At 35.5% G+C, this 12,365-nt stretch overlaps 1 protein-coding gene across 1 annotated transcript in view; it reads right to left on the reverse strand.

The window, feature by feature from the left end:
* Positions 1-5,732: 5,732 nt before the first annotated feature.
* The window catches only part of LOC117103588 (large neutral amino acids transporter small subunit 2-like), a 19,792-nt gene continuing 13,159 nt past the window's right edge, over positions 5,733-12,365 (reverse strand). Inside the window, exons 5-7 of the mRNA XM_033244170.1 lie at positions 11,515-11,664; positions 8,561-8,738; positions 5,733-7,344 (exon numbers count right to left, since the gene is read on the reverse strand). Of these exons, the coding sequence (XP_033100061.1) occupies positions 7,277-7,344; positions 8,561-8,738; positions 11,515-11,664 (396 nt within the window). The 3' untranslated portion in view covers positions 5,733-7,276. The remainder of the gene's footprint in view (positions 7,345-8,560; positions 8,739-11,514; positions 11,665-12,365) is intronic.

Genomic DNA, 12,365 nt, shown 5'->3' on the forward strand with positions numbered 1-12,365 from the left:
CATTTTTCGTTAATTACAGTATTATGATAATGAACAATTAAACCTAGACCTTTATTATTATTATTATTATTATTATTATCATTACTAATATTATTGCCTGTGGTGAAATTAAATATTTTGAAAATTAAATTATATATATATATATATATATATATTATTATTATTATTATTATATTTAATTAAATATTTGAATTTCTTACTTTTAGTATTCAAGCATATTATTAAAATTCGTAAGTACGTTACAGGCCTACAAAAAAATCCTGTACAGTATTCTTTTACTGAGTCTTCTTAAATTAAAATGTCCGATTATTTTTATCTGTATTTAATTTAAAGTTTATCTAAGAACACTTTCACAAATTGTATACCGGTAACGGTCGAACAAGGTCGCATACGCTGACGTCGTGTAGTTTAAAGAGTGTCACCTTTTTAGTTTTTAAGAGATCCATTTCAATTTCCCATGCATTAGTTGTCAAAGTGAGTGTAGTGCTTTCATCATGGTACTAAAATATCAAATATCAATAGGCCTAAACGTTACGAATAGTCACAATGGCCGGCATACGTTATTGAAATTCACGTTATTTAGGCTTATACATTGCTTGAGTCCGAAGTAGTACGGTACAGATTGAAAGATTTCTTGAAGGAGTTCAAGCTTTTAAGTATAAGTGCTCTAGAGGATAAGTGTCCCATAACAAGCAAAATATACAGACTTTGTATTTCTACAGTTGTTCTAACTTCGAACTTCTTACCTTACATAGTTTTGTTTATTTACATATCAGGGGTATGATTTTGACAGTATAGGCCCATGTAATAATAATAAGATTGTTCCTAACAAAATGTTTCAAACTGAAGTAGATAATCAGTGGCAGATTTAAAGGGTGCGTATAAGGAGGCACTACCGCGCCTCACCCACCCCTCCCCCACCCCCGGCCCGCTAGTTGAGGTGAAAATCATTTTTATAAGGCTTATCATCAATTTACCATGCTAAATAGTAAAAACCAATCAAATACAACTCAATTTACGAATGTGATAGAGGTTTAAGGCTCCTTGCATCACCACTTGATATACTTAACCTATGCTTCTGTATAGTTGTGAATTATTATTATATATCCATTATTTTCTTACATTTTCTATTTCAAAGTTTTACCGGGGGCTCTACCCTAAAGCTTTGTCTACACTATCAAATTTCATCAAAAAGCATCACATAAAATTGGATGAAACATAGAGTTGAACATGTTCAACTTTTTTTTAATACAATTTGATGATATGTGATATGACGTCATCGTACCCATATATGGTAACATCATATTTTTTGTCACATAAAATTTGATAGTGCAGACTGAGCTTAAGACTCACGCTCCGCGCACATTCACGACCCCACTCCTTTCTTAACGGGCTGAATCCGCCCCTGATAGTGGTTAAGTTTCTTTGGCTTTGAGTGTTCTTAATGGTCCTACTTCCATATATATTTTTATAGATAGAAAATACCATGACGCTCGATCGATTGTGATTGTATAAGTGTACTTGTTTCCGTTAAGAGCAGGGGTGATCCTAAATCTGCATGGTTCGGAGGGCCGACGTAATTGTTTTATTTAGCACTGAGTGCCATACGCAAACTTTAACGTTTTAGATATGTTTATTTTTATATGGTTTGTCTTCTCAAATTGCCATCAAACTCGCTAACTGTCCTGTGTGGGTCAGAATTAGAGCCCACAGGCAACAATCATCGTAAGGAACTTAGGCCTACTATGACTTTTTTTGCCTTTTTACGTTCATGCCTATTGTCCCTCTCTGTCCCAGCCACAAAGTGGACATTCAAAGTTTACAAATACAGAGCACCCTTCAATTCGAAACCCCCTTTAACGACCCATCTAATTCCAGACAAGAACCAAATAACAATATTTTAACACAAAACTAACCCTCTAATTGGAGGCCAAACCTCGAGACCACCCTAAATGTTCAGTTCCGAAATCTAGTCTCGAATTGGAGGTGGAGGGCAAATTAAATTAAAATTAAAAATTTATGCACACCAAATTATATTTCTCGAAATAAAACGCATAAAAAATGTCAATAAACCCATTATCTGTGCAACAAACAAAATTCATAAATAAACAACATATTTATGGTTAAAAGAATAAATTCGGCAGCATAATTGCACATGCATAATTGCACCTGCGTGTTGGAATCACTCTTCATGTCCTAATAACCGGATGTAAATGGATAGATGTTTCGGACAAGCTTGAAACTGGTATTGATTCCCTACATAATATAATCATTGCTTTCACATCCACAACTTTACATTATTGTGATAACGTAATCTAAATCTATGTAGATACTCATCAACGCCTGTTAAACATCTGGATGAGGGAAGGGGCTTGAGATAAACCATTACACCGGGGTAACCCCCTACTCGTCTCGAAAGGTGTACTGGATTCTTTACAGTGCACATTAGTCATTGTGTACACTGGGCCTACGGTTTATAGTCCTTATCCGAGAAGACTTGCTCCACCTCCAGAGCCATAGGCGAGCGTGTCGTTCGAACCAGCACCGGTATTATGGCTGTAGGTTACGGGCCCCTGCCTTAAGGCCGGTTCCCACTGAACGCGATCAAGCGAATTTCGCGTCGAAATGTGGCGCGCGCGGCTGAATCGAAGACGCGATTGGTGTTTCCAATGTGAACATGCAAACGAATTTGTAGTCGAACACGCAAACGCCCAATATTCGAACTTCGACGCGGTGCGCGCAGTGGTCGCGGAGGCTTCGCCTGCGAATTCACAAGAGTTGATCCAAGACCAACTTTTTCGGATTCGCGAGCGAATTTGCGGCCGATGGACCAATCGCCGATGGACCAATCTGAACATTGTCAAAACAATGTACAGATTATGTGCGAACGATGACCGACGAGTCCGTTCCATGCAAACTCTGTGGAACCAATCGATGGACCAATCGCCGATGGACCAATCTGAACATTGTCAAAACAATGTACAGATTATGTGCGAACGATGACCGACGAGTCCGTTCCATGCAAACTCTGTGGAACAGTAGGCTACCCTTGTTTAGGTCTGTGACAAGGGAGCAAAGAAAATATGTGACAATGCGTGGAAAAAGATTTGCAGAGACGAGTTGAGTTATCTCCTCTTTCTACCAGTATTAGGCCTGTCCAGCCTAGGCCTCTGATACCCTGCTACACCTGAGACCTACCGTAGGGTAGGGTAGGCTAGGCCTACTATCTACCCTTATGAGGGTAGGCTAGCCTACTACTATCTACCCTTAGGGAGGCCTAGCTCTAGGCCTTGAATAAATATACTAATGTTTATATTCACTCTTTTGATTCATTATAGAGTTCTGGGAATGTTAATCCTGAGGATTTTATCTGATTCGTCTCACAGCCCTTTTCCTCCGTCTATCAATGCGATAACAAAATCCCTTCTGTTGCAACCCGCCATTTCGAGTTTTTGCGCGCGGTCAGCAGTGAGAACAGACAAGCGAATCATTGGAAGCGAGACATTCTTTACTGAAAGTCAACTCTTGTGAACTTTGCGCGATTCGCTCGCTTGCCGCGTGACGCTCGACGCTTTCGCTTGACAAGTTCAGTGGGAACCGGCCTTTAACCGCTCGGCCATTCGACTCGCCTAAGGTGATCTGAATTTTTACCCATGAATACTATAAACCACAACAGTAATTTGTTCATGATATGCCTGCACCATGCTATGCTAATAATCATGTTTCATGCATTCTGATCTTACGTAAACAATCGTTAATTCCTTCTGGTATTCCAATGATCGAACCAGCACCGATACTTCAGTTTAGTGGTTCTGTTAATGACTTCAAATTGTTACTATGAAAATAGATACAGATTTGTTCAATGGATTATTTTTAGGAAATTAAATACAATTTCTTAAAATTTGTGGTGAAATCTAGAAAACCACCACTAAATAATTGATATTGTTGTTATTGTTTATTGTAATAGTTTTTGTTTACTTTTTATTGTTGATATTTGTATTATTTTTTGTTATCATTATTGATAGGCCTAGTTATTGTTATCTCTTATTATTTGTATTACAGTTATTTTTATTTTTATTCTTACTGTTGTTTGATGTTGTTATCATTGGTTGCTGATTGTCATTGTTATTGCTTTTATTATTGTTATTGTTATTATTTAACTGCTCATTTAAATGATCAAGTTAGCTGATACACCGTAACAATGCAATGTCGTCTTCGAACTTCAGCATAATCTTGCATCACATCCATAATCACACTGTTCAAATGCATGTTCTTCCAATGAGCTTGAGCAGTGGCGGCGCCAGGCGGGGGTAGGAGGAATTTCCCCCAGATAATTAATTCACAAAACAATATAATTATGTTTCGCTTTTACTACAAAATATCCTTAAATTAAAGCTCTGGTCTACACTATCAAGTCTCTATGATTTGCCATACATTGGTGTGACATAAGGTCATCATGCCCGTATATGGGCAGAACACACAACATCTGTCATGAAACGTACTGGTGTGAACAAAGTTGAAAAGTTTAATACAACAAAAATAAACGGTATTATTTATACGTTCATTACTGAAAAATTATATTCCTAATTTTTTATTCAAAAGCCAAAATTGTTAATCAATGAAATGAATAAGTGATGAATAAATTATATTAATCAATCAATTAAAAATGAATGAAAAAGAATGAATGTATGAATAAGAGAATAACAGAGTGAATGAGTAATTGATTGAATGTATGGGTGAATGAAAAAATGAATGAATACCGTAAAATAATATCCAGTTAATGAATGAAAAAATTATAATTTAATATTATACATGATTGAATACAATGAATTCACCACATTCGAGTATAATGAATGAGTACACAAGAATTAATGAATCATAACGTATGTATAAATGGAAAATGAATGAATAAATGAATGCATGAATTGATTAATACAAATATTAATAAATGAATATACTGTAACTAGTTTCGAGTTTATATAATTTACATTTAAGATTGTGATGCATACATCATTAACAGGAACATGATCACTTTCGTCCAACATCAGCGAGGAGTACCATTTTACCCCTTCTTTGTAGTTCTCATCCAAGTCATGTTGTATCTCTTCTTTTCAGAAACTGCTACTTGTGTACTGAGTGGTACCCTTCTGACGGCGGACAGCGTCGTTTTCTAACTGTAGTCTATAGACCCTTCGTAACTTTCCGGTACGTACCTTGGTTATCCACCAAAGCGACAGTCTCAACAACGGTTGGTGAAGCACATATATGTACGATGTAATTACAACATAATGTTTTATATATATATTTGTTTCGTTAAAGATGTATTGTTCCATGAAAAATACAAATTAAACAAAAATAATTTTTGGAAATTTACTTGCTCATTTTGAAATTTTGAAGTAACACAATAATTATCAATAATTTGAACTTAGAAATTAGTGTATCAGAAAATTTTTACCAACAATTTTACAGCAAAAATGATATAAACACTACAGTCACGGAAGTGTTTTTATTATTTTTATCATTACCTAGTATAAAAATTGGGATACAAATTTTTTTAATTAAATAATTTCTCTGCTCAAGTTAATAATTTATATGTTACTGCAAATTGAGCAAGTTAATTTCAAAATCATTTTTCGTATGGTTTTTCGTAATTTTCAAGGGAAAATATAGGCCTATCTTTAAATTTCGGATTTGAATGTTTGGCAACCCATGATGATTCAAACAAGACGCTCTTCAAATGTTACTCATGAGGTAGAGTATACATTCTATATTTGTGGGATTGTGCCAAAATTCACAACTGCCTGCATTACGAAATACACAAGCCTAAAAGCCTACATAACATTGATTAGTAATTTTTTTTTATATCTATACATATTGTCTAAAACATTTTACTATCATAATAAGTCATAGCCTTTTAAATTTTGCACAAATTATGGTTTTGAGCCCGAAAGTAGAAAGAAACAGCGTTATATACAGAAAACTTCATAATTTATAAGGTACGGTATATGTTTGTGCTCACTAACATTAGGCCTATATATGTTTTTATTTATAACAATTTACAACACTGATATAAACGTAGCCGCAATAGGCTTAAGTTGCAATTCTATATAGTAACGCACATTTATCGCAATGTGAATAATTCAAGCAGAAAAAAATAATAATACAGTAATATAGTTGACGTTAATTGTATGGTTTTAAAATAAACTCAGAACTGGCTATACTTCCGATGAATTAGTTTATACCTCCGAAATAATAAATATGGCGTCGAATCTAAAACTATAGACAATACTTATATAACCTGACTGTGTAACCGATACTATAAGATACCAAAGATGTTATATTTTCGATGTGTTTGGCATTTTGATTTAATAGAATATTTTACCTGATTGTCGATTGTGCTCTTTTGTGTCAATTTATTGTTTGTCAAAATGAGATTTGTTTTTTCGTAGACTTATCTCCCTTCCAGAATGGCTAAGGTTTCATGACGATTGTAGAAACTTTAGGGATATCTTTAGTTGTTTGTTAGTGTATATAGCCCTATGCAGATATTAATACTATGCTAAATTACCGGTACTTAATAATTCCTATGGAGCAAATCAAACAACGCAATCTAGCTGTAGTTATGGCCGGGTCATTTACTAAACCTATAATATGCAATTGGTCCAGTAATCTGCTTGGTTTACACAACCCTATTTCATATTAATTTCAATACATAGATCTACAGTAGGCCTACAGTATATTCTGAATTTACGGTATGACCTTTTATATTAATGGGTCATGAGTCTTAACCCGCAAAAGTCCAATACAGAACGAAGGAGTTTATAAGCCTTCAAATACCGTAGTACCAAAAATGTGATTATATCGCAGTTTAAGTATAACCATAGAGAATAACGTAGGTAGATTTTCATAATTAGCTTATAACATATTTATGAACATATTGCGTTACAAACCAAATAAAATAATACATAGGCCTGCATAAAGCAAACTAAAACGCAATGAGATAAGTACAGTCACAAAGGGACTTTCTAGAAAATTAAGTTTTGGAACTACCAGTATGCAAGCAGTTATTCAATTATCTTCACAAATTTCTGTCCCCAAAGTGCAGTTTTAGTCTCGAATCCAGGCTAGCACAGATACGGTAAATAACTTTGGATTTCTCAAGGCATCATCCTAATTTTCAGGAGGTGATTTGATTTGCTTAGCAATGATCTCACCACCAACTATCAAGTTTAACGAGTGGACATAGCGTCTTTAAGGATTACGAAACGCGTTACCATCAATGACAGATTCTCTCTTCTGGCTTCACAACAAGGAACAGCTTTTGTAAGAAACATGTGATTTTATCTGAAACATAATGAATGTAAATTATTATTGTGCATTGTCAGCATTCGAGTCATCGTAACGACTAGTAATTTCATCTAAATTTAAGAATGATATGCTGATAATTATACTGTATATAGATAATCGTCACATAGAAATTCTTTCTGGGCCTATTTAAAATCAAGTCTATGGTACTTATATAAGTATAATATTATTGTTCGTCGTTGTTTCTCGATGATGATCATCACCACCATCAATTATTATTTTCATCGTCATCGTCATCATCATTAGTATCATAATCATCATTACCATCTTAATATCTATCACAAACATTATCATTATCATCATCATCATCATCATCACCGTTGTCGTCATCATCATCATCACCACCATCATCATTATCATCATCGTCCTCATCCTCATCATAATTATCATCATCATCATGAACACCACCACAATTTATAATTAATAATGATCGTCTCATCGAACGGTTGTCACCTCCATACGGTATTAGACAACAAAGTAATTGTCTAACGGCATTAGAAAACAAAGCCAATAACCAGAATAATAATAGGCTTATTAATCGTCGTCATCCTCATGTTGAGGTAAAGAGAATTTTGGCTGGATGTATTATGTTTCGTTTTATTACTGTATTTCAAAAATAAATACTGTAAAAAAAACCATGATTATCCTCATCGTCTCATCATTGGCATAACCATCGTTACCACCATTATCCTCAACACAATCATTATTCTTCTCTTTGTCATTATTAGCGCCATTGAAATTTACTTCATCATAATGTAGGGCAGGCCTACCATCATTATTTTCATTTTAAAAATGTCTTCATCAAAATGACTCTCCTTCGCCTCATCATTATTATTCTATTCTTTTTCTCGTCGTTATCACCCCATCATTCCTCCCCTCTCCATCATCAGTACCATAATCACTCTCATTTTCATAATCATAATCCTTATCATTATCCTCCCCATAAACATCCCCATCATCCTTATAAGCAACATCACCAGCATAAACTTCATCTTCCTCATCATCTTTTCTTTTTCTTCAATTGTCTCCTGTGCAGTGAAATACGATCGTATTCTGTCAACATATTTAAATTTAAACCGTACTTGTACGTTTCAACATTTAATTATTTACAAATATGTATTCGTCCTACGCATTGCCTCAAGAAGCTGGAACTGTTAACACCTGATCGCATACCAAGCGGATTTGAGGTACTTACGGATTGAGCTTTGGAACGATTGTGGTCTGGTTTTCCATCTGAAGGCGATCAGATAGACTGGAATCGCCGTAAAGGTGAGGCATATTCCAATAATGGTTTCCACTGGTTTAGCCACTGCTCCCAGGATAACCAAGCAACAACACACCACCAAGAACCAAATTACCAAAATTATATTTACCTGTCGTAAGAACAACAACTCAACTGATAATTAAAGAACAGTGACAGGCCTACTATATAATAATCCGATGCTATATTATAATAGCAATAAAAAAAAAATAACAATAACGACAACAAAATTTAAAGTAAATAATAATAAATAGGCCTAACAATAACAACAATAATAATATTGTTTTTACTATTTTTAGTATTTACGAATATTTCCATTTAGTTCCTGATCTCTGATAGTTGAATTAATTTGGACTAATATTATAATTATTATCTAATATAAATTATATTAACACAAATGTTTTCGGTATTAACTGAATAATCGGCCATGTTTTTTTTTTGTCACGCCCATTATTTAACTCTGAGTTCGCTTCGATAACTTTTAATTTGTTAATGAAGCAACAAAAAACACGCAGTTTTCAACAGAATGTAACAGTAAAATAAGGCCCTTTTTTTTGTTCTTTCTCTCTAAAGATTTGACTAATTGATCTACAAACAAATGTACACTTGAATAATTTAAACTTTTAAGCATATTTTACCACCAAACACAAATGCTCATGTGCACTTTAAAGAACCCAGTACATCTTTCGAGATGAGTAGGGGGTTACCCCGGTGTACTGGTTCATTCGGCCCCTGTCGTGCACAGATGAAAGTGCGCCGGTTTACTGGCTGCTGAAGACATGAAGTGACCCTTAGGGGAGGAGAAAGATATTGTAAAGTGCAACATCTAGTCCCGAGCGCATAGAGACCATGTATTATGCGCTATATAAGTTTCCAACCATTACCAATCAAAAGCTTCTATCGTTTAATGTCACCAAATGAGCATTTGTCATTGCGCAGTTTTCAATCGTCTTTTACTTTCAACAAGTAGCTTAAAACGGACAGAAATGAAAAAATTTCGATTAAGCAGCATTCACATCGGATCCGAGCATAAACTCGGACCGCGTTTCCGATGCGCTCTGGGGCGGATGCAGGATTTGGCGGTAGGGGGGTGCGTGCACAAATTTAAGGAAATAGTACCTGTAGATGGGCCGGAAATTACACTTTTATATAGTAAAATTCATCATCAAGATTTTCGGCAACCACAGAAAACATTCTCTTTAATGTATTTACTTTACCTACTTAATAATAATAATATGTCGTTCTTATATAGCACTTCATGCCTTTACAAGGCCTCTAAGCGCTTCACATTACTACCCCGGTCATTGGATCAAAGCCGTAAGTCCACAACCACCTCAGCCCCACCATGGTTGGGGCCGAAGTGAGAAATTTTTAGGAAATAGTACCTTTAGATGGACGGAAATGACACATTTATACAGTAAAATTCATCATTATCACACCATCATTATTTAGTCTAGATGAAGCGCCAGCAAATTCCTCATGATCTTTAATCAGGGATTTTCAGCAACAACAGATATCTAATTAATACGAGTAATGTACCATAGAAAATAAAAATAAAGAAACACTTTCTTTGCTATATTTAATATACTCGACTTACCTCAAAGCCGTGTGGCCACATTCACCTCAGTCCCACCATGGTTGGGGCTGAGGTGAGAAAATTTGAGGAAATAGTACCTCAAAATGGCCGGAAATGACACTTTTAAATAGTATAATTCATCATCACATTACCATTATAATATAGTAAAAATGAAGCGCCAACAAATTCTTACGATCTTTTATCAGCTATTTTCGGCAACCATAGAGATCTAATTAGTATGTGTGAGGTACGTTACCATAGAAAATAAAACTTAAAAACATTGTCTTTGATGTATTTACTTTACTTACTTCAAAACTGTGAGTCCACACGTCTCTCAGTTCCACCACAGTTGGGTCTGAGGTGGTAAAATTTGGGGAAATTGTACCTCTAGATTGCCGGATATGACACCCTTATAATATAGTAAAATTCATCATCATCGATTTAATTAATCGCTGTGATGTACCATAGAAAATATTATTTCATGTGCCGAAACCCTATCTTATCTTTGCACTTTTTTTTCTCACTCGAGTAGAGTATTATAGGTCATTCAGATGTTTGCGGGGAGAGATAGAACTGGGTATCTTGCTATATAAATAAGATTTACTCTGGCTGTACAGCGCTCTCTCGTTAAAACCTGGTATGGGTCACTTATGCATTTATATCAACAATTTTTTTAGGCATATCTTGTTGACTCACAAAAAGTGAGGGGACCAACCCTTCCCCCTTAAAAAGTATGTGAGGGTTGTTTACAGGGCTGGCGCCAGCGTGGGTGAGGGAGAACACTCGTCGGGGAGAGCTGACCCCTCCCCCCCCCCACCGTCGGGGAGAGAAACCACAATTCGTCGGGGAGAAAAAAAATCAATGAAGTATTTTGTAGATATTAGTAGACTCTAAAACCCCTAAATTGTCAAAATTAAGGGAATTGAGGGGGTTCGCCTCCTAGACGACTTTCGAGACATTTAAAGCGACGTTCGACCACGCCCACTTATTTCTCGTCGGGTAAATATTCCCCCTTGTCGGGGACCCCTCACACTCCCCCCCCCCACCGTCGGGCAAATCCTGTGGCTCCACCCCTGGACGTTTATCCCTTCCTCATGGTCTGCGCCAATTAGTGCGTGATTGTCCACCACCTCAGCCCCCAGGCGCTGATAGCGAGCGTTCGATTTTCTGATCGGTTCGGTAGGTTTTCCTATCTGAAAATTCAGGTTCGTTGTGAATACACCTCATTCTGTATATCGTTATAGCGTAGACTCATGGTATAGTATAACATGTCCTTGATCCTTGATCAGTAGTCGCAGAAACTAAAACTTACTTTTAGTGGTCTATGCAAATCGGGCTTCGTCCTACGTAGATTTAACAATCCACTAATCGTAACAGCCGTCGATCCCCACGTGACGAAACTAAAGTAAGTCAAGAGCTGGTCGAAGTCATTTACAAACAAATAGCAAATTGCAATCATGCACTGCAGGAGAAAAATAAGAAACAAAATGTGAGGAATTGATATTTGTACGATAAGCATCATGCATCATGTTTACAAGAAAAAATCCCCCCCTCCCAAACACACATTCGGTCAGGATTTGTACCCACGACAAACGAGCCTACAACCTTCAGCTGTTTTATAATGTATATATGGTCATTCTAAGGTAATAAAATAAAAACATATAAATCAACAAAAAATAAAAACTAGCCTTTTAAAAAATAATTGAAATATGAAAATATTACCGCTGTTATATAAAAATTAAAATTTTAATCATATTAAACTTCATATCAAATTGTACAGAAGTAACTAACATAGCATTTCTTTGCAGACTATACAGTTTGGATCCATAGCATGTGCTCATAGACACATAGTAACCAATGTTACTAGGGCTTTATACTACTCATAACAATGTAACTGTTGACGGGAATTGTAAAATTTAAACAGCTACGGTATTTTGTGCCAAAAACTCAGATAGCGAAACAGTTTGGAATTAGTGTAATAACATTAAGGTATTTGGCATACAGTATCTAGTAAAATATCCATGTCGGTCTTAAACCATTTCAACATGATTACACAAGCAAAAAAGGCGTAGTCGGAAATATAGTATTATATTTTATTTATTTATTCATTCATTCGTTTGTTCGTATATATATTTATTCATTCATTCATGCACGCATTTATAT

The sequence above is a fragment of the Anneissia japonica genome, unplaced genomic scaffold (genome assembly GCF_011630105.1).
Source record: "Anneissia japonica isolate Jap-2015-1 unplaced genomic scaffold, ASM1163010v1 scaffold6792_len961167_cov158, whole genome shotgun sequence".
Lineage (NCBI taxonomy): Eukaryota > Metazoa > Echinodermata > Crinoidea > Comatulida > Comatulidae > Anneissia > Anneissia japonica.